This window comes from Hyla sarda, chromosome 6 (assembly GCF_029499605.1).
Source record: "Hyla sarda isolate aHylSar1 chromosome 6, aHylSar1.hap1, whole genome shotgun sequence".
In the NCBI taxonomy this organism is placed as follows: domain Eukaryota; kingdom Metazoa; phylum Chordata; class Amphibia; order Anura; family Hylidae; genus Hyla; species Hyla sarda.
This window is the reverse complement of record NC_079194.1, coordinates 90,499,208-90,523,330: the sequence shown is the minus strand read 5'-3', so window position 1 is coordinate 90,523,330 and position 24,123 is coordinate 90,499,208. Positions and strand designations below refer to the sequence as shown.

At 42.7% G+C, this 24,123-nt stretch overlaps 1 protein-coding gene across 3 annotated transcripts in view; it reads left to right on the top strand.

The window, feature by feature from the left end:
• The window catches only part of ARHGEF3 (Rho guanine nucleotide exchange factor 3), a 420,133-nt gene that overhangs the window by 235,657 nt on the left and 160,353 nt on the right, over window positions 1–24,123 (top strand). The window contains exon 1 of one of the 3 annotated variants that reach the window (XM_056524426.1): window positions 6,742–7,046. The exons of the other annotated variants lie outside the window; for them this stretch is intronic. Within the exon in view, the coding sequence (XP_056380401.1) occupies window positions 7,014–7,046 (33 nt within the window). The 5' untranslated portion in view covers window positions 6,742–7,013. Of the gene's footprint in view, window positions 1–6,741; window positions 7,047–24,123 lie in introns of those variants that run through there. 3 annotated transcript variants of the gene reach the window in all.

The following is a 24,123-nucleotide window of genomic DNA, read 5'->3' as shown; positions in this document are numbered from 1 at the left end:
CCCCCAAAATTTGTAATGCAATTTCTCCTGAGTATGGAAATACCCCATATGTGGGTGTAAAGTGATCTGCAGAACACAACATGGCTCAGAAGTGAGAGCGCACCATGTACATTTGAAGTCTAATTTGGGGATTTGCACAGGGGTGGCTGTTTTTACAGCGGTTCTGACATAAACGCAAAACAATAAATATCCACATGTGACCCCATTTTGGAAACTACACCCATCACGGAATGTAACAAGGGGTATAGTGAGCCTTAACACCCCACAGGTGTTTGACGAATTTTCGTTAAAGTTGGATGTGAAAATGAAAAAAAAAAAAATTCACGAAAATCCTGGTGTTACTCTACATTTTTCATTTTCACAAGGAAGAATAGGAAAATAGCCCCCCAAATTTGTAGCCCCATATCTTCTGAGTAAGAACATATCCCATATATGGATGTAAAGTGCTCTGCGGGCGAACTACAATGCTCAAAAGAGAAGGAGTGCCATTGGGATTTTGGAGAGAGAATGGCCCTTATTTACTAAGAGTGGATTGTAGGTTTCTTTGTGGGTTTTAATTCCCTACAATTTATTTTCCACGGTATTTACTAAGGTTTACCTACATTTTCCACTTTGCCTACACTTTGCTTTTTTTTTACACATGCTCTGGTCTGTCTGGTTTTCCTCTGCTCAAATCCATCAAATTTTATGTGGAAACCTTAGTAAATATGTAATTTTTTTGTGAAAATGTCGGGAACACGCCCCTTTTCGGAGACCCTGTCCCCTTTTCCCAGCGGCCACGCCCCTTTTTCGGGTTTTCTTAGCAAAATGGAGAGTTTGTTGTGATTTTTTCAATTCTGGAGCAAATTCTGACACACATTCTGGCGCAGACAGAATTTCTGGCGCAATGCGATGGAATCTGGCGCACAACCCGACAAAACATGTCAGGTTAGCAATAGTAAATGAGGGAAAATGTGTTCGAAATTGAAGGCCATGTGTGTTTGCAAAGCCCCCATGGTGCCAGAACAAAGGACCCCCCCCCTCCCACATGTGACCCCATTTTGGAAACTACACCCCTCACGTAATGTAATAAGGGGTACAGTGAGCATTTACACCCCACAGGTGTCTGACAGATTTTTGGAACAGTGGTCCGTGAAAATAAAAAATAAAATTTTTCATTTGCACAGCCCACTGTTCCAAAGATCTGTCAAACGCCAGTGGGGTGTAAATTCTCACTTTGCCCCTTATTAAATTCTGTGAGGGGTGTAGTTTCCAAAATGGGGTCACATGTGTGGGGGTCCACTGTTCTGGCACCACTGCGGGCTTTGTAAACGCACATGGCCCCCAACTTCTATTCCAACCAAATTCTCTCTCCAAAAGCTCAGTGGCGCTCCTTCTTCTTCTGTGAACATTGTAGTTCGCCCACAGAGCACTTTACATCCACATATGGGGTATTTCCATACTCAGAAGAAATGGGGTTACAAATTTTGGGAGGCTTTTAATCCTATTACCCCTTGTGAAAATGAAGACTTTGGGGTAACACCAGCATTTTAGTGAAAAAAATCAAATTTTTCATTTTTACATCCAAATTTAGTGGAAATTTGTCAAACACCTGTGGGGTGTTAAGGCTCATTGTACCCCTTGTTATGCTCCTTGAGGGGTGTAGTTTCCAAAATAGTATGCCATGTGTGTTGTTTTTTTTTTTTTTGCTGTTCTGGCACCATAGGGGCTTTCTATATGCGACATGCCCACCAAAAAACATTTCAGAAAAATTTGCTTTCCAAAAGCCAAATGTGACTTCTATTTTGAGCATTGTAGTGCATCCGCAGTCCACACGTGGGGTATTTCCATACTCAGAAGAGATGGGGTTACAAATTTTGGGGGGCATTTTCTCCTATTACCCCTTGTAAAAATGTAAACATTTTGGGGGAAAACCAGCGCTTTTTAGCATTTTCTTGTGAAAAAAAAAATTCATTTACACATGCAATTTTAACGAAAAGTCGTCAAACACCTGTGGGGTGTTAAGGCTCACTGTACCTCTTGTTACGTTCCCTGAGGGGTGTAGTTTCCAAAATAGTATGCCATGTTGTTGTTTTTTTGCTGTTATGGTGCCATAGGGGCTTCCTAAATGTGACATGCCTCCCAAAAACCATTTCAGAAAAAATCGCTCTCCAAAATCCCATTGTCGCTCCTTCCCTTCTAAGCCCTCTTACTGCGCCCGCCGAACACTTTACATAGACATATGAGGTATTTCCTTACTTGAGAGAAATTGGGTTCCACATTTTGGGGGGCTTTTTCTCCTTTTACCCCTTGTAAAATTTCAAAAACTGGGTCTACAAGAACATGCGAGTTATTAATGCTTAAAGAGGTACTCCGCCCCTAGACATCTTATCCCCTATCCAAAGGATAGGGGATAAGATGTCAGATTGCCGCGGTGCCGCTGCTGGGGATCCCCGCTGTGGCACTGCGCTATCATTACAGCACAGAGCTAGTTCGCTCTGCACGTAATGACTTGCAATACAGGGGCCGGAGCATCGTTACGTCACGGCTCCGTCCCTCGTGACGTCACGGCCCGCCCCTTTCAATACAAGTCTATGTGAGGGGGCGTGGCGGTCGTCACGTCCCCTGCCATAGACTTGCATTAAGGGGACGGGCCGTGATGTCACGAGGGGCGGAGCCATGACGTCACGCGGCTCCGTCACCTGTATCGCCCGTCATTACGCACAGAGCCGGGGCTCCCCAGCAGCGGCACCGCGGCGATCTGACATCTTATCTCCTATCCTTTGGATAGGGGATAAGATGTCTAGGGGCGGAGTACCCCTTTAAAGTGACAGTGGTCAGATGTGCAAAAAATGACTGAGTCCTTAAAGGGGTTCTCCTGTGCTTACACATCTTTTCCCCTATCCAAAGGATAGGGGATAAGATGCCTGATCGCTGGAGTCCCGCCGCTGGGGACCCCCGGGATCATTCACGCGGCACCCCATTTGTAATCAGTCCCCGGAGCGTGTTCGCTCCGGGTCTGATTACAGGCGATCACCGGGCCGGCGGCGTGTGACGTCACGCCTCCGCCCCCGTGTGACGTCACGCTCCGCCCCTCAATGCAAGCCTATGGGAGGGGGCGTGGCAGTTATCACACCCCCTCCCGTAGGCTTGCATTGAGGGGCGGAGCGTGACATCACACTGGGGCAGAGTCACACGCCGCCGGCCCAGTGGTCGCCTGTAATCGGTACCGGAGCAAGCACGCTCCGGGGACTGATTACAAACGGGGTGCCGCGTGCATGATCCCGGTGGTCCCCAGCGGCGGAACTCCCGTGATCAGGCATCTTATCCCCTATCCTTTGGATAGGGGAAAAGATGTGTAAGCACAGGAGAACCCCTTTAAGGTGAAAATGGGCTGGGTCCTTAAGGAGGTAAGGGTGGTTTGACACATGCTTAGTGCTGCAGGTTTTACTAGTGGATTTGTGCACATAAAAATCTCAGCAGAAAATGTAGCAGGCAAGATGACAAGATTAAAAAAAAAAAAAAATTCCACATGCAGGGGAATTCACAGTATATTGACAGTTTCTATAGAAGATTTGACTCCTTTTAGCATGTAGGGTGATATCCACAGCCAGATTTGCATGTAAAACATGTGGGTTTTGCCATGGATTTGCTGTGCAAGAAGTGAGGATCTACCTTAAAGGGGTACTCCACTGGCCAGTGGTCGGAACACTTAGGGGCGCAAAGTGACATCACGAGGGGGCGTGGCACACCCACGCAGTGCTCACACAGCGTTCAAAACTAAATGTTCCGAACGCTGGCCAGTGGAATACCCCTTTAAGATTAATTTTGGCATTAGGGAACTACTGGAGCCATTAATGGCCTTTTGGTTGAAGAGAGGAAGCTACAATCCCTGTCATTAAACTAACTTCCCTTCTTCCTAGAGAATTGTCAGGGTTTGTGTGATCCAGGAAGTGATAGGAAGTCTGCGGAAGTTTCCTCAGCTGTAAACATATAGGAATTTATGTATAAAACTAGTGCTGGCCATAAAAGGAACATTTATCCATAACCATCACATTAATTTTTTTCTAATCTGAATGGCTGCTCTGTGCTATTGCTATGTGGTAGTGGTTGTTTGGCTTGTTGTTAACTTCTGCTGGTTCTATAGATTTCTTTTCTCTATTGAAACAAACAGCATTATTTAATTCAGTGTTTGAGCCTATACCTGTTACTGGATTGCAATGCCAACTTTGTTTTCATTATGTCTGGACATTTTGGCCTAATTTTTACTGGCAGAATAAACACCAAAACTGAATCATGTCTATAAACTCAGAACACTTACTTAATGTGACTTTTTAATAAGAAATGTAAAATTATGACAATTACAGGCATAATGACTGGGCCAAGTCTGTATTTCTGATCAAATAGGTTTTTCTACTACAGGATAAGTGATAAATGTCCAATTGTAGAAGGCCCTACCACTGGGATGTGTGCTACTGCTCAATTCCACTTTAGAAGAGTGATTAAAACAACTGAATATTAAGAATGGTGTTAAAAGGGTACTCTGCCAGAAAACATCTTATCCCCTTTCAAAGTATAGGGGATTAGATGTCTTATCGCGGGGGTCCCGGCACTGGGGCCCCCCGTAATCTACGCTGCGCCACCGCAGTCATCCGGAGCAAGGAGTGAACTCTGCTCCATGCTGGATGAATGGCGACTACAGCCACCTTGTTCCCTCCATTCATGTCCATGGGAGGAAGTACATAGCTGTCACGCTCCCTCCCATAGACATGAATGGAGGGGACATGGCGTACCATCCCAAACACTGACCCAAGTGGTGGGATCCCCGTGATCAGACATCTTTTTCCTTATCCTTTGGATAGGGGATAAGATGTTTAAAGGTCTTCTGTACCCCAAAAAAGCCTGCCTGATCCATTGCAGATTCTGTTTTAACAGTTCTTAGGTCCCTTGCTGATCAGGCATTTTCTGTGTGTCAAAATATCACAAGGAAGCAATGAAAATTCTAAAATAGTACAAACAAAAACATTAAAGGGGTACTCCAGTGAAAAACATTTTTTTTTCCAAATCAACTGGCTCCAGAAAGTTAAACAGATTTCTAAATTACTTCTATTAAAAAATCTTAATCCTTCCAGTACTTTCCAGAAAGTTGAATTGTTCTTTTCTGTCTGACAACAGTGCTCTCTGCTGACAACTGTCCAGAGCAGGAGAGGTTTGCTATGGGAATTTGCTGCTACTCTGGACAATTCCTGAGACAGAGGTGTCAGCAGAGAGCACTGTGGTCAGACAGAAAAACACAAGTCAACTTCAGCAACTGATAAGTACTGGTAGGATTAAGGTTTTATAATAGAATTAATTTACAAATCTGTTTAACTTTCTAGAGCCAGTTGATATGAAGAAAATTTTTTATTTTTTTTCCATGGAATACACCTTTAATACCAATGAGTGCCTCCCAGTATTCAGTAGAACCCCAGTGCACGTGGATCTGTAGAAACAACCTGCATCTTTTTTAGCCTAGATTTCCTAAAGTACCACCAGTTGACCAAAAACCAGTGCTTGAGGTGCCTAAAACATAACTTTTAATATATTTAAGTAAAATCAGGAACTCAAATAAAGTGTATTTGAGTCCTCATGTAATGGTATATGTCCCACAAATAATAGAGCTGTTAAAAAATAATTTCTGGGATCAAGGGTGCTCTCTAGTTATCACCAGCACCAGAAATTACATATACCATTACATGAGCACTCAAATACACTTTGAGTTCCTGATTTTACATAAATATATTAAAAGTTATGTTTTAGGCACCTCAAGCACTGGTTTTTGGTCAACTGGTGGTACTTTATTATTTGCATGCCTTGAGGATTCTGATTTTCGGTCATGTACAGGACCTTTACAATTGTTGTGCGGTAATCACTTTAGCCACACAGGTGGCTTTTTTTTTTAAATACTGCCACTTGCAGTTTTTAAACCAAAGCCAGAAGTGTATTCAAAAGTAATGGGAAATATAAAGAAATGACTTAGGTTAAGTTTCCACTTGTTTTTTTTTCTGGCAGTTTTTGGAAAACTACCACTGCAGTTTTTGAGCCAAAGCCAGAAGTGTATTCAAAAGGAATAGGACATATTAAGGAAGAACTTACACTTCTCCTCCCTTATGGATCCACTTCTGACTTTGGCTCAAAAACTGCAGTGGCAGTTTTCCAAAAACTGCCAGAAAAAAAAAACAAGTGGAAACTCAGCCTCATACGTCTCCTTCCTACTAGATCCACTTCTGACTTTGGCTGAAAAACTGCAGTGGCATTTTTTCAAGATAATGGCAGAAAAAATCTGTGTGGAAACCCAGCCTTATGACAAAGACCAAGAACCGCTCAACTGTCTGCTACAAACAATGTTATGAATGTGTTACTGTAAAAATGAGGACATCCATTGCATGAGGAAGAAAGTGCTTGTCATGTATATTTGAAACAGGCGTGCACTTTTAAATACATATATACCTTTTGGGGGGGGGGGGGGAGTGGTTATGTGCTTACATCCCCAGTTTGAAGTTGACCCTTCCTTGTGGTATACTGGCCTTTCCCCTTATCTGTCAGAAAGCGTGCTGCACATATATCTGAGCCCACCACCCTGGAGCATCAAAGGACATCACGCAGCCCAGATGTAGTACACACTGATGACTGATCCTCTTATCTCAGACACAAACCACAGCCCTGGAGATTGAGACAGGACAGCTCTCAGCATGAAGTATCAGCATCAGGTTCTTGTCTCAGAGTTGCATGAGGTGTAATGTGTCTTCCCCAATAAGTGCTTCTAACAAACCACACATAGGGGTGAAATGTTTGAATGATACATTTTTCTGATAGCAACAGATAGTCGCTTCCTGCCTTGCACTTTAGGCTATTCACTGGGAGGGGTTACCAAGGCAGCTGGAAGGAAATCATGAAGCAGCATTGCAAACTCTGCAGCCTCCTGATCCTCGTCCTGTGCACTCTCACACTGAGCCCATTAAATATCTGGTAGGAATTCCATCTCATGCAGCCTCATGGTGTGGTGCTGCTGTTTTGTGCATCATCAGGTGAGTCAATACCTATCTCTTACATTACAAATCACCTAAATTGTACATTTCATAGATTTCCTTTCATCACTTTTATGCTATCTGCTGCATGCACGTAGATCTGGAAGATCCAAATTCACTGAATGTTGGTTGATTTTGTCATTAACTGTTTATCATAGAAAAAAGAATTTTGTTAACTTTTTTTTTCTTCATTTCTATGAATGTTTTCTTTCTTTTGTACATGTAGTGATGTTGTCATCTTTCATTAGAACATATCGTTCTATCATTGGTATGTAAAAGGACATGCGTATAGTACGAGTGAGGAGACTCCTTTTTGCATCATGGCAGAATAGGCATTAAAGGCGTTACCTCGGACAAGCTGTCACTTTTTTGTATCACGGTTGAGCTAAAGAAGATGTTTACACATATACCTTTGGAATATATGAAAATGAGACAATTGTGTTTTCGAGGCAGTGTTTAGCTTTTTGTTTGTTTTTTGACCATTTGTTTAGACTTTGCTAGAAAGATTTTCTTGGGCCTAAATGTTTATGAATGTTAACTTGATGTATAAAGCGGCTGTGTTTGGAGAAATATTAAAATAGACCATGAGAGGACCACTCCATATTTTGTCATATTTTACATCTTCTTCTGACATGACCTAATATAATAGAGAGTACATTGAAATAAAAAAAGATAATCCTACGGTAATGTGGATTTTATACTTGAAGTCCCAATGGGGACAGGGACCATTGTATGTGTTGATATTTTCTGTACAGTGTTGCAGAAATTATTGGTGCTATATAATTTGTCTACTTGTCTACTGCATTCAGTAATGTTGTATCCAATGAGCAACCTGTGTACTTGCGCGTATTGGGTGTTTGTAGGAACAACTACCAACCTTTTACATTTCTCCTTGTTTATAACATATGGAAATGGAAATATAACCAAAGTTGGCCTATAGGCTAGATAAGATATATGAGGACACTCTGTTATAGAGGCTGTGCACTCACTACTATGCATTGTAGCCGTGTTTAATGTTGTGTTTCCCAAAATAATATAACACTCAGCTATCAATGTTCAAACCTTGGCAACAAAACTGAGTAGAAATGGAAGTGAGTGGAAATGTCTAAATTGGGCCCAATAGTTTGTGTTCCCACCAATATTTTCCAGCACTTCTTTAAACCTCTTGGACAAGGAGTTCACCAGAGCTTTACAGGTTGGCACTGGAGTCCTCTTCCACTCCTCCATGATGACATCACAGAGCTGGTGGATGTTGGAGACCTTGCGCTCCCTCACATTCCATTTGAGGATGCCTCACAGTTGCTCAGTAGGGTTTAGGTCTAGGCCAGTCCATCACCTTTACCCTCAGATTCTTTAGCTAGGGTTTAGGTCTAGGCCAGTCCATCACCTTTACCCTCAGCTTCTTTAGCACAGCAATGGTCATCTTGGAGGTGTGTTTGGGGTCATTATCATGTTTGAATTCTGCCCTGTCGCCCTGTCTCCAAAGGGAGAGCATCATATTTGGAAGAGGCTTCAATATGTCACAGTACATGTTGGTATTCATGGTTCCCTCAATCAACTGTAGCTTCCTAGTGCCAGCAGCACTCATGCAAACCATGACACACCCACCACCATGCTTGACTGTAGGCATAGCACACTTGTCTTTGTTATCCTAACCTGATTGCTTCCACACACGTTTGACACATCTAAACCAATTAAATTACTTAGTCTTATCGGACCACAGGACATGGCTCCAGTAATCCATGTCCTTAGTGTGCTTGTATTCAGCAGACTGTGGGCTTTCTTGTGTATCATGTTTAGAAGAGGCTTCCTTCTGGGTTGACAGCCATGCAGACCAGTTTGATACAGAGTGTGGTGTATTGTCTGAGCACTGACACCCACCCCTTCATTCCCTGCAGCAATGCTGGAAGCACTCATATGTCTATTTCCCCCAAACAACCTCTGGATATGACATTGAACATTTTTTCATGTAGGAAAATGATGGCTTCCTGACCATTTCCAGCCTTTTTTCAGCCTCTAGAAATGGTCAGGAAACAGAAAATAACCCCAGTTACATAACAAGTGTAGCTCTCTGTGCTATGCCATTTGTGCACCTACCCCAAAATGGGCACTTTTGTAAGCAAACATGTTTTATATAATGTAGATAATAACATTATATGAACATTTGTAATATACAATGGTTAAAAAATGTGTATATTTTTGGGTGAAAAAATGCTTTACTCTTCTTACCACTCTTTAGAACACTGTTTAGTCTCTGTAGCTATTGCCTGTGTTTCTCAGCTGGGACAAAGTACAGGAAGTGAGGATGGGACATGCAGGGCTCTGTGCAGGCTACCAGCATGTCAATCAGCCTGCTGTGTGAGCTGGGGCGTGTCACACAGCCTCAGTGCACACAGCTTAAATTGTCAGCTCTGAAAAGTGAAAGAGGAAGTCCCCACATCAGATGTAAACGGGAGCATCATCTCTTGTGTCTATTAACACAAAGACCCATAAAGGGCCCAAAAATGTTCAGGGAACACCAGATTCAATAATTTCGGGAGCTTTATTAAAGATGCTGGAATGCACTGTATGCAACAGACAATCACTGTCTGAATATGTTAAGTCACTATCTGCAGTACAGTGACATTAAATCTGGTGATCCTTAGTTTAAAATGCAAACACACATTGCCCCACCCTCTAGGGAAGGGGGGGGGTACTTGAACTTTTAATTTAAAAGACATTAATATATGTTTTTTAAACCTTTTAATTAAACTTTATACACTTTATTAATTAGTAACTGCATTGATCTGTGTAATCTGCGTTCCATTGGTAGTGCCTGCTCCAGGCAGGCTCTATCAATTACAGAGCCATGGCCATGACAGAAGCAGAGATGATCCCTTCAGCCTCCTCTACAGTGCATCGTCCCCTGCAATTGTTGTAATTGTGGTTGTGATGAGCTACCCCAATAGACCACCAGGGTCGGTTTAAAGGTCCCTTTAGACGCCACTGTCAGCTTTGGCAGTGGTGATATAAAGGGTTACTTGTTGGCCGTGGTGATCGCTGCAGGCTGGCTATTATTGGCGGTCCCCAACTACTAAAATCAACTGGGGTTCACCAGGTATGGATTTGGCTTGAGTCAGGAACCTGCTCCATACACCCTGAGCAGCACCATGCCGGACAAGATCCATCATGTGTTGCGAAGGGGTTAAGCACACAGACAGGTTCAGCAGGGTAAGCCTGGAGCATTTTCTTTTCTTTTATTTCTTTTTTTTTCCTTTTATTTATGTCTCCTGACAGGTATACTTTTATGTCAATGGAAGTTATGCCTTTTGTGTAAGACAAACAAATCAGCTGTTTTTGGTTTCCTGGCCATCTCTGATGGCCATAAACAATCTAGAAATGGCCAGGAAGTCATCTTTTTCCTACATGAGAAAAACCTATTTAAAAAGAGAATGTATACAGGGACTCATATAATGAATGATTGACAGATTGTTTTGATACAAGATGATCCATTATCTGCAGTTAAAGGAGTTATCAAGCTTTTAAAAATGCATCCCCTATCCAAAGGATAGGCGATAAGTGTCAGATTGCAGGGGGTCCAATCACTGAGACCCTTTGCAGTTTCTACAATGGCCCCAGACTCTTTCTACTGATGGTTCCGCCTCCCACCTCATGCACTTGTTTTGGCAGTTTCAGCCTGCAGAACTAATCACAGACCGAGGGGGGACACCGCTGTGGCTGGTGATTGACTAAGCAGCCTCTCACTGCTTGGCGCTCCGGTGGATAGGGGATATAGGTTTTCATAGCTCAATAACCCCTTTAATCAATTTGTTTCGGCAAAATAATAAGTACCCAATATTTGGCCAAAATTGCCTATTTCAGATGCTTATTATCTTATATGTATGGTAAGCTTTACACTACTTATCAGTAGTTTATATTTATATTTTAGTGTAACTTCTGTTACTTGTTAATGAACTAAAAAGTTGAATGCCCTCTGATTTTCTTATTGTCTGCTGTAGGGCAGCACATATCCCATGATGCCAATATGCTAAGTTTTATGAGTTGTTTTTAGTTGATGATTCGGAAAGTTTTTGTTGCCAGGTCAGAATAGATGAGTAAGGAAGGGAAAGTAACACCATTTCTTGGAATACTTCTGCCTGTGAAAATTAGTTATCATGTTTTGAGCCCAATGAAGTCTTATATACAGGTTAAAGAGAATATATCAGCTAGGAATTGCTTATGCAACTGGTGAGATGATTATACAACAGTCCTTTAACTGATGGTATTGCTACTTTTATTTAGCATTCCCATGGCTGCAATAGTTTAAAAAATGGAGACGTGGCACTGAGGTGCCCCAGACTGCAATGCCTCTCCCCGCTGCACCCCCTATCTACCCTATTCCTTATTGATTGACAACCCTGGCAACATTCTACGCATACTAGGAGCAATGGGATTGCGGCACGCAGGTGGTGAGTTTGCAAGCTCTGGTGTTGACTTCACAGACTTGCTACGTGCTCACCACCAATGACAATGGAGAGCAGGGAAAAGTCTGAGCATCTTCATTGATGATGCTAGTGCAGGAAGTCTGTTAAGCCAACAACGGCACTTGCAAGCTTAACATGTGTAGCTGTCTTATTGCGTTTGGCTTATCTGGTGAAGAATATTCTGTGCCAACACTGAAGGTGTCATACTGCAAAATTTTAATTATTATGTTTTTATTATTTTTCTTTTATCATTCTCTTTCCTCTTTGGATAAAGTAATTGTGAAGACTAGAAATGCTTTTTCTTTTTAACAATTTTAATTTCCTCTAAGGCTAGAGTTACATATTTCCAGCTCTGGCTAAACTGGGCGAAACTTGCCACAACTGATGCCCAAAGTGCATCAGTTGTGTATCCTTCGGTGTCCATTACCATGGTAAAGGACCTGAAGAAGAAGGCTGAACCTTTGAAACGCGTTGTCCCATTTGCACTGCAAGTTATACAACTTAATAAAGTCTGCTATTTTTCCCTACTCTCGGGTGTGTGCCTTCTAGCCTAAATCAGATTTTTCTGCCGGAATACTGCAGTACCCTCGCCAGGTTATCCCAGAAACAGCTGTTTCCTCCTGTATCTTCACTGCTGGCACAGCGGCAGCCTCCCGATACTGCAACCTGTTACATGCGATTGCCAGTGTTGTGCCTGCCTGCACAACACCCATAGGTGAGCAATTTTTTGATTTTGGAACAACTGTCCAACCTCAAAAATTGGGATTAACTGCACTATATAGCGCCATCTCTGTTTTTTTCCCCCTTTCCTTCTTCTACCCTTTTGGGACTGTTGGCTCTGCTCCATGTTATACCATACTATTTCAGGGACTATTTAACCCAGAACATTAACTGGGATGTCACATGATGTGCTTTCATAAAATGAAAATTTTCTTTATAATGGAAAGGGAAGTTTGATTACACATTTTTAATAGAGATGGGAGAGTTACTGGTTTTGTTTTCCCATTTCCATTTCAATCAAGCTTTGAATCCAAATTTAAGACATAATGAAAATAAAATGTAACCTCCTGCCTAAAGAACAGAAAGCGGGATCCTGATTGAAGGTTTTGCTCTTTTTTTATATCAGTATTTTTCATTAACAAGTACTGTATTTTTGCTCCTGGATGTATCTGTGGACGTCATACCTACATAATTTGTTGGATGCACACTTTTTCAACAATTTTTGTTGCTCAATTGCATCAGGGAAAATAAAGGATTTTTTTTTCAAATCAAAATTCAGAAAAAAAACTGAAATACGCACACACACTTTATTAAACACAGTATTAAAATAAATTACTAATAAAAAATATATAATTTTTACATTTAAATGGCCCCTTTCTACATTTTTATTATTGTCGGCTACATTTTTAGGTCCCTGCCCACGCACATAAATGAATCCCTGTTTAAAAATTAAGGTTAACATGTTTTTTTGGCTTTATAATTTTTTATACCCCCAAAAATGGAGTCTACATTTTAGGCTACTTTCACACTGAGTATTCATCCGTTATTAAACATTTGTTTTCTGTATTGTATAATTATAAAAAACGGATGTATAATAACGGATGAAATAACGGGTGCTAATGGCTGAACATTGTCTGTCAAAATAACGGGCATATTCATCCGTTAAGACCCGTTATAACATCTGTCATGAACCGTTATTTTATGGTCGTTTTAACACCTCTGCCTACAGACTCCCACAGCCAGGATTACTACTACTCCCATCATGGAACAGACTTGTTCCCGGCTGCGGGAGTCTGGCGGTGGCTGGGGAGGCTACATTAGTGTTTGTACTACTCCCCCCATCATGGAACAGGCTCAGTTCCATGATGGGGGTTGTAGTACATGGGCTGAGGGATTGATCGCATTGGGTCTCACTTCTGAGACCCAATGCGATCAGAAGTTATTAAACAGGGGAGTGGGCTGCATGCTCCGCTCCACTGCAATGTACGGTGTATTTTTACTTTCACTTTTAAGTTCCCCTCCTGGAGCACTGAATGGCCGCCACCGAGGAGCCATTCAGGGCTCCCGGCGGGGTGTTTAAACTACTAATTTGACATCCAAATGTATGCCCCCCATGTATATTTATAATAATTCATTGGCCCCAGTGTGCTTATGAGCAGCAGAGAATAGACATGTTCCGGCGGTGCGCTGATTGCGCTAGTAGCAGGGCAGCAACAGGGACATGTCGGGCAGCGGTGGTGAATGAATGAAGCCTACATGTGGGACATGTCTTCTTCATTCAGTGATTCACCGCCGTCAGTTCCCGTCATGTTCTGCTGCTGCTCTGCTCCAAGAAGATGAGGAGCAGGCAGCTGGAGGGGAAATAACGACACAAAGGGGGGGGGGGGGTTGAATAAAGATAAGCACACTGGGGCCAATGAATTATTATAAACACACTGGGGCCAATGAATTATTATAAACTCACTGGAGCCAATGAATTATTATAAATGTGCATGAGGGGCATATATTTGGGGGTCAAATTAGTAGTTTAAAAACCCCGCCGGGAGCCCTGAATGGCTCCTCGGTGGCGGCTATTCAGGGCACCCGGCTGGAAATTTAAAAGTGAAAGTAAAAATACACCGTACGTCGCAGGGGAGCGGAGCACGCCGCCTGCTCCCCTGTTTAATAACTTCTGATCACATCGGGTCTCAGAAGTGAGCCTCAGCCCATGTACTACAATCCCCATCATGGAATAGAGTCTGTTCCATGATTGGGGGAGTAGTTCAAACACTAATGTAGCCTCCCCAGCCACCGCCAGACTCCCGCAGCTGGGGAACTACTACTATCATAGAAACAAGTCTGTTCCATGATGGGAGTAGTAGTAGTCCCAGCTGCGGGAGTCTGTAGGCAGAGGTGCTAAAACTACCATAAAATAACGGTACATGACGGATGTTATAACGGGTCTTAACAGATGAATATGCCCGTTATTTTGACGGACATTATTCAGCCGTGAACACCCGTTATTTCATCCGTTATTATACATGCATTTTTTTACTGTTCAGTACAGAAAACGGATGTTTAATAACGGATGAATACTCATAGTGGGGGAGATTTATCAAAACCTGTCCAGAGGAAAAGTTGCCCAGTTGCCCTTAGCAACCAATCAGATCGCTTCTTTCATTTTTAACAAGGCCTCTGCAAAATGAAACTAGCGATCTGATTGGTTGCTATGGGCAACTGGGGAACTTCTCCTTTGCACAGGTTTTGATAAATCTCCCCCAGTGTGAAAGTAGCCTAAAATGTAGACTCCATTCTTGGGTGTATAAAGCATTATAAATCCACCCCAAAAAAAAAATGTTAATAATAATTTTTTAACAGGAAAAAATTTATGTTGGCGGGCAGGGACCTAAAAATGTAGCCAAAAATAATAAAAATGTAGAAAGGGGCCATTTAAAAGAAAAAAAATATTTTTTTTATAATTAATTTAATTTTTTTATTTTTTATTAGTAATGTATTTTAATATTGTGAAGCAGAGAAAAATAGTGGAAAAAGTCGGCAGACTCACCATTGACTTCTTTTTCAGGGTGGTTTCTTTATTGCATACTCACATATAAAAAAAAATGATACAAAAGGAGGGAGAGAAGGATCCCTCCTTTTGTATCATTTTTTATATGTGAGTATGCAATAAAGAAACCACCCTGAAAAAGAAGTCAATGGTGAGTCTGCCGACTTTTTCCACTATTTTTCTCTGCTATAAGATATGTGATTTGCTATTATCAGTCAGAGCACCACCAACACTTCGGGGAACACTCCTACACGTCCCATAGTCCAAGCCCGTGAGAATATCAGCAGCAGTGCCGGACATTACACTCTTCTTCTGAGTATTTTAATATTGTGTTTAATAAAGTTTGTGTGTATGTGTGTTTCACTTTTTTTCTCAATTTTTTACATTTTGTAGTACCTGTACTAATAGACCGATCGCCCGGGTGTCACTCCTGATATCCGATGTGATTGTCCTTTCTATTGCAGAGATGGAGCGGCTTTCTCCTGCGCTCGCATCTCTGCACTATACTCTGGCCGGCCAGTGATGTGAATAGAATTCACATCACTTATTCATATTTCCCACAGAGAGCTGTGATTGGCCAGATGGTTCCAGCCAATCACAGCTCTCTGTGGGAAGTATGAATAATAGGTATATATACGGCATATACTCATCCTACACTGGGACTGGAGAAGAGCGCCCGCCCGCATCTATACATTATACATGACAATCGCATCGGGTGTCAGAAGTGACACCCACTGCAAACTGTCTATTAATGCAGGTACTACAGCTCCCAGCATGGAGCAGAGTGTGCTCCATGTTGGGAACAGTAGTACCTGCAGTTAAGGACAGATCACAGCACATGTCTCTCCTGACACCCGATATGATCGTCCTATCTAGATGCGAGAAAGCTGCCCGCATCTATACATTATACAGGAAGATCACAGTGGGTGTCAGGAGTGACACCCGGGGCGATCTGTATGTTAGCCTAGGTAATACTACTCCCATCATGGAACTGTCTGTTCCATGCTGGGAGTAGTAGTACTACCTAAAAAATGTAAAAAAAAAAAAAATTGAGAAAAAAAAGTGAAACACACACACTTTATTAAACACATTGTTAAAATACACTGCTCAAAAAAATAAAGGGAACACTAAGATAACACATCCTAGATTTGAATGAATGAACTAATCATATGAAATACTTTTGTCTTTACATAACTGAATGTGTTGACAACAAAATCACACAAAAATAATCAATGGAAATCAAATGTATTAACCCATGGAGGTCTGGATATGGAGTCACACTCAAAATCAAAGTGCAAAACCATACTACAGTCTGATCCAACTTTAATGTAATGTCCTTAAAACAAGTAAAAATGAGGCTCAGTAGTATGTGTGACCTCCACGTGCCTGTATGACCTCCCTACAACGCCTGGGCATGCTCCTGATGAGATGGCGGATGGTCTCCTGAGGGATGTCCTCCCAGACCTGGACTAAAGCATCCGCCAACTCCTGGACAGTCTGTGGTGCAGCGTGGCATTGATGAATGGAGCGAGACATGATGTCCCAGATGTGCTCAATCAGATTCAGGTCTGGGGAACAGGCGGTCCAGTCCAGAGCATCAATACCTTCCTCTTTCAGAAACTGCTGCCACTCTCCAGCCATATGAGGTCTAGCATTGTTTTGCATTAGGAGGAACCCAGGGCCAACCACTCCAGCATATGGTCTCACAAGGGGTCTGAGGATCTCAGTACCTAATGGCAGTCAGGTTACCTCTGGCAAGCACATGGAGGGCTGTGCGGCCCCCCAAAGGAATGCCACCCCACACTATTATTGACCCACTGCCAAACTGGTCATGCTGGAGGATGTTGCAGGCAGCAGAATGTTCTCCACAGTGTTTCCAGACTCTGTCACATCTGTCACATGCTAAGTGTGAACCTGCTTTCATCTGTGAAGAGCACAGGGCGCCAGTGGCGAATTTGCCAACCTTTGTGTTCTCTGGCAAATGCCAAACGTCCTGCACGGTGTTGGGCTGTAAGCACAACCCCCACCTGTGGACGTCGGGCCCTCATACCACCCTCATGAAGTCTGTTTCTGAACGTTTGAGTGGACACATGCACATTTGTGGCCTGCTGGAGATCACTTTGCAGGGCCCTGGCAGTGCTCCTCCTTGCACAAAGGCAGAGGTAACGGTCCTGCTGCTGGGTTGTTGCCCTCCTAAGGCCTCCTCCACATCTCCTGATGTACTGGTCTGTCTCCTGGTAGCGCCTCCATGCTCTGGACACTACGCTGACAGACACAGAAACCTTCTTGCCACAGCTTGCATTGATGTGCCATCCTGGATGAGCTGCACTACCTCAGCCACCCGTGTGAGTTGTAGACTCCGTCTCATGCTACCATTAGAGTGAAAGCACCGCCAGCATTCAAAAGTGACCAAAATATCAGCCAGGAAGCATAGGAACTGAGAAGTGGTCTGTGGTCACCACCTGCAGAACCACTTCTTTATTGGGGTTGTCTTGCTAATTGCCTATAATTTCCTTCTGTTGTCTGTTCCATTTGCACAACAGCATGTGAAATTGATTGTCAATCAGTGTTGCTTCCTGAGTGGACAGTGTGGTTTCACAAAAGTGTGATTGACTTGGAGTTACATTGTGTTGTTTAAGTGTTCCCTATATTTTTTTGAACAGTGTACATTACTAATGAAAATTTGCCGAGAATTTATTCGGATCAAAACAATTTTTTTTTTTTTTTTATTCGGCAAATCGGCCAAATAGAATTTTTGAAAAATTGAAAATGAATTGTGCTGTATGTAAGGGTCCTACCTACAGGGGGGAAAAGGGCAAACTAACTTAAAGGAGTATTGCGGCCCTAAGACATCTTATCCCCTATCCAAAGGATAGGGGATAAGATGCCTGATCGCGGGTGACCCACCGCTGGGGACCCCTGTGATCTTGCACGCAGCACCCGTTATAATCAATCCCCGGAGCATGTTCGCTCCGGGTCTGATTACTGGCGATCACGGGGGCCAGAGCATTGTGCGGTCATGTGCCGGAGCTGTCACGCCCACTCCCATAGGCTTGGATTGAGGGGGCGGAGCATGACCTCCCACAGGGCGTGGCCGTGACGTCACAATGCTCCGGCCCCCGTGATCGCCAGTAATCAGACCTGGAGCGAACATGCTCCGGGGACTGATTATAACGGGGTGCTGCGTGCAAGATTACGGGGGTCCCCAGCGGTGGGACCCCCGGGATCAGACATCTTAGTGCGGGAGTATCCCTTCAAGGGGTGTCTGAGAAACATTGGGCAAATTACCTACAGGGGTTCCAAAATATTGGGGTCAAGGCAAACTTCCTACAGGTGAGGTCTTCCCTATAGGGGGAAAACATACCACCGGGGTGGGGGTAGATGCAAATATATGCAATTGCTTGGTCACTTATACAATACAATGCAACATGTTTGTAATGCAGTATATTGTGCTTTTACTGTTTCCCTATTACACCCTAGGGGGAAAACCCCCAATTCTCACACCAGATGCCACAGACAGTTATTTCTGACCCCAACCGCTGCAGCGGGGTATAAGCCATATAACACACTTGGAGTGAGCTGATATCATGAGCCTGCTGTGTCCCTTCTCACATCTGTCATTCATGTAAAGGGGTTACAAGACCTCAGAGGATAATTTCCTCCTCCTAGATGTAACCATCTTAGCCTTGAGATATCTTTTGCGTTCAGCTTTGCTTTTCAACAAAAACCTTTCAGCAGGAAGTAATTTCTCCCTCTCGCTCCTGCTCAATGTTCTGCATGATGTTAGTGACTCTCCTTGACCTTGCTACAAACATTTAGACAGGGCAGGGCTGCAGGCTGCCCATGAAATGCTACCTGCAGCAACATCACCTTCATCTTCCTGTGTGGACATGACTATGTGTAACTGGGCATGCAGTTCCTTGCTCTCTGGTCCATTTACTATTATTGTTAGTGCCATGGATGAAGTGTCTTAGCACAATTATGAGATCTCTGGCAGTGTTGTTACAAAGCTGAGGTCTAAGGCTAACGTGCTTCATCTCCTACAACAAATGTTCTTTGGCGTTGACAGGACATTGGAGGGGCACATCTGATCCCCCCGTTGGAAGTGGAATGCAGTCAGTGTACTTACCCTGAATTAAGACTTTGATCTGTGGTTTACCATAAACTTCAACAGTATACTCCCACAATTTCACACTTGTGATATGTTTCTTTGAAATTGTTCTCTTTTTCACTGATGAAATATCGTTTTGGCTTTTTAGATTAAGTGCTGGGTAGTCAGCTGTGGTTTTGTGTGTTAAATGTGTCAGATATAGTAATTTTAAGGTCTTATCTCTGGCCTTGAATATATGACCACGTCAGCCTTTCATTTGTTGCTTGTAACATCATTGTTAGGTAGCACTAAATGGTTAGATCGGTTATTAAAGGGACACTGACAGTTCATCGCTTTTATCCATAGTTTGAAAGCTTATGTAGGTCATCATATACCTGCTTTTACATACCTTACAGATTAACTTACTTGTTTGAACATTGCCCTTACTCCAAGTGTCTTTCACTTATTGAAAGAGCTATATTTTCAACCTAAAAACTTATTGGGGCAATTGCTTCACATTTGTGGTGCAGTTCCATTGAACGATATTGGGATTTGGGATGTCTGCTCCTTTTCCATGGGCTGTATGTGATATTTCAGTTCATCTCATCGAAATCTGGCAATACACATTAGATAAATGTTGACCAAACATACTGTTTTCATCCATTCCATCAAATGTGGAGACAGGGCCGGTTTTAGGCAAAGTGTGGCCCTGGGCATAATTAAAAGTGGGCCCCAAATGCTTAAATATTGTACCAACAATATGGTCACATTCAGCCAATTCAGGTAGAGTGGCTTGTGGCACAACCCACAAGAAATATGTCCACTCTAAAAACACACAAAATATTTATATGCATTGTTATCAAATAATAAGAATACAGTGGTGTGGCCTGACACCCGGGACATGAATTTCTAGTCACTGGGTGGGCATTTTTTTCCTGTCTGGCTCTGCAGCTTTCTGGAAGCAGGGCTAGACAGGCAGCCAATGGTGGCTGCCAAACAGATTTACAGCCACAGCTATCCCTGCGTGCCCTCATCACAGAAAACAATTACTGGCCTAGAGGGTGTGGAGTGATCCGCAGCAGGTGTGGGGTAATTTGATGCATATATTGGCCGTTAACGGGGCATGACGCGGGCTCCCGATTCGAGCCTGCATCATACCGGCCGGGCCCTAGCTGATTCCTGTAGCTGTGGGGGGCGGCGTTAATAGCAGACATGCGGCGATCACCGCGGCCGGCTATTAGCCCTTTAGATCGCCGCTGTCAAAGTTGACAGTGGCATCTAAAGGTGCCTGTATCCCATCCCTGGTGGTCCAGTGGGGGGGGGGGGGGTGATCCACTGCTGAGGTAGCCTGAGGGCTTACCTCTCCTGCTGCGGTGGCTCCGGTGCTCAGAATGATAGAGCCTGGCAGAACCAGGTTTTATCAATCGAGCGCAGAGCACACAGATCAATGGGATTGTATGTAACCCCATTGATCTGTATGAGGAGTTAAATGATTCCTCCTAAAAGTGTAACACTAAAAGTGTAACAAAAAATAAAAAAAAGTTATAAAACACACACATTAACCCCTTCCTTATTAAAAGTTTAAATCACCCCCCCCTTTTCCCAAATATAAAAAATATATAAACATAATAAAAATAAACATATATGGTATCGCCACATGTGTAAATGTCCGAACTATAAAAATAGATCATAAATTAGACCACACGGTCAATGGCATACGCGCAAAAAAATTCCAAAGTCCAAAATTTTGGTCACTTTTCATACCATAAAAAAAGGAATAAAAAGCGATTAAAAAGTCCGATCAAAACACAAATGGTACTGATTAAAACTTAAGATCACGGCGCAAAAATTACCACCCCATACGTGGAAAAATAAAAAAGTTATAGTGGTCAGAAGAGGACAATTTTAAATGTATACATTTTTGTGCATGTAGTTATGATTTTTTCCAAAAGTGCGACATAATCAAACCTATATATATGTACGGTATCATTTTAATCGTATGGACCTACAGAATAAAGATAAAGTGTAATTTTTACCGAAAAATATATGGTGTAGAAACGGAAGCCCCCAAAATTTACACAATGGTGTTTTTTCTTCAATTTTGTTGCACAATGATTTTTTGTTCTGTTTCGCTGTAGATTTTTGGGTAAAATGACTGATGTCATTACAAAGTAGAATTGGAGCACAAAAAATAAGCCCTCATATGGATTTTACTAGTGTACCAGATGACTGGAGGTAATATGTGACATAGTATGCACGTTAACACTACGCGTACAACGGCCACTGACTGGACTTCCTTCACTCACTTTACCAGCCGGTACAAAATCATTTATATATACAGTGCCCAACTGTCCACCGACCAGACCATTGACTACTGCAGTGACATTTCTATAGTGATGCAGATTTGCCTTTCAGAAGTAGGAGCTGTCTTACCTAGCTTTTTGAGGCTCAGGAATGGCACATCTGCTTAGTACAGCAACCACATGAACGCCATTGAAAGAATTATTATATAATTTCTTAAGTTTGCTTGTGCATAAAGGAATCCAAGTATAGATATAGGTATAGATAAAGGTATAGATCACACAGAATGGATCCGCAGCTGCAAATTCGCAGATGATGAACCCTACAGTGTGCTTTGACCTATGCCTGCTGGTAGCAGCAATCCGCCACTACATGCAGACACAGCGATCTGCGAGTCGCCGTGCGCATGCGCCGTGTACTCGCACACATCGCGCCCACTCCCCCTGTTCCCTGAGTTAGGCCAATGTGCAGCGGCGATATGTACAAGTATACTGTGCTTGCACGCAGCGGCTTGCAGATCGCGGTTTGTCTGCATGTAGCGGCAGATTGCTTCTACGAGCAGGCACAGCTGGAGGCACACTGTAGGGTCCATAATCAGCGGATCCGCAGCATAAAATACGCTGCAGATCCATTCATTATGAACCTACCCATAAGCAGATATGCCATTCAGGAGAATATAGGTGAGAATATCTGGTCTAGCTTTTTCATGCTCCTGAAGGGAAAATCTTCTTTATAGCTGGATCCCTTTATGCACAGGAAAATTTCAGAAATCATAAAATTATCCCTGCAATGGTGGCCATGTGGTTGCTGTACTAAGCGGATGTGCCATTCATGAGCCTGGAAAAGCTGGTGTATAGTGTAAAAGGGTTATTTGCATAAATGTTAGCAGGAGCGAGCAAGATTAGACACACATGCTGCAGGGAGTGGGCGGGATTGGACACACATATTGCACTAAGCGGGGGTAATGGTTAGAAATTTATTGGAAGCAGATGCATTGTGGGAATAACAACTACACCTGCAGGTGTCTCAAGTATTATACGACTGATGTCCTGCTCAAATGGGGTTGTGTAAATGTTACCATGAGTGGCATTTACATTTACTGATGATATTTCTGGAGTAATCACATAAGATCAGCTTTGTAATTTTGTAGTATTGCGCCAAAACTGACTGCTCGGCATCAGACTTCTTGGTAGACAACAGCATCTTTTCATGCAGAGGTACCGAGCAACCTCTTTAATACCTCAACATTTAAAATAATACTACAAAAAATAAAATTTAATAAATTCAACATACAATAAACATATATATATATGCATATAAATAGTCACACATACATAAACACATTATAGTGTGTATAAACATACAGTATACAAGTCACTTATACACAATCTGCACATTGTACACAATACATTTACATACTACATACAAATACACTTACATATATTTATTTATTTATTTATTTTTAAACAAGTTGTGTGCAGTTGAAAAAGAGGCCATATCAATCAGCAGCTGTGGAGGCAGGTCTGTGAGCTGCATAGTGTTGTACACTACCTCCCGTCCTTCTCGTCTCGACTGCTCAGCTGTATAACACCAGCAGCAGCAGGAAGATGGAAGCATCCCGGTGAGGGGAGGGGCCTGGGGAATGGGAGGGGGGTCCTTAAAGGAGCAGAGCATCGACTGCACATACCGCATTCTTTTACTGTAAACTTTTGTTGTTAGCAGTAATCAGCTGCAGTGAGGTGTACTTCCAAATGCTGCAGGCTGCTGCTGATTCACTCTGCCAGATCCATGTGTGTCAAGGAAGCTGCAGGGGGCCCTCTGGAATTGCCCTGTTTGCCCCTCCCCCATACCCCCATGCCGCCAGCCTCGTCCTTAAGGTCAAAATGGGCTTCGTCCCCAAGTGGTTAATTATAAATGTTGAGCTGAGCACTTTTGTTGAGAGAAATAGTGTTCAGCAACAGCTATTTTAAGGCTCCCTCATACGGTCTAGAGAAAAGTTGGCCAAAACTGCCTATTTTAGCATGACCGTCTAGATGTCTAATGTGTATGTAGGCTTTCCATCGCCCCCTGAGCGAGCATGTTGGATTTTAACTGCCCAATTTGGGGCTCTAAGAGAGCAGCTATCACCAGATATAGCAATCTGACAAAGGCTAATCCCCCACCCCTCCGGAACTGGAACGTTCGACTAAACTGAAAATGTATGTGTATGGGGAGAAAGGGAAAGACAAATACCCAAAGGAGCATTTAGCTGTCAACTATTGAAGTTTATAGCCACCTTAACTTGAATGACCAGTTATAGTAGGGCTGAACTGCATTACCAGACATGGCCTATGGAAAAGGGTAGTGCTATTTATGTACAAAAGCAGCCAGAGAAAAAAAATCACATAAAACTACATTGCACTATACAGGAGAGCTTAAAGGGGTATTCCAGGAAAAAACTTTATATATATATATATATATATATATATATATATATATATATCAACTGGCTCCAGAAAGTTAAACAGATTTGTAATTTACTTCTATTAAAAAATCTTAGTCCTTTCAGTACTTCAGTTTCTGAAGTTAAGGTTGTTCTTTTTTGTCTAAGTCCTCTCTGATAACACCTGTCTCGGGAAATGCCCAGTTTAGAAGCAAATCCCCATAGCAAACCTCTTCTACTCTGTGCAGTTCCCGAGA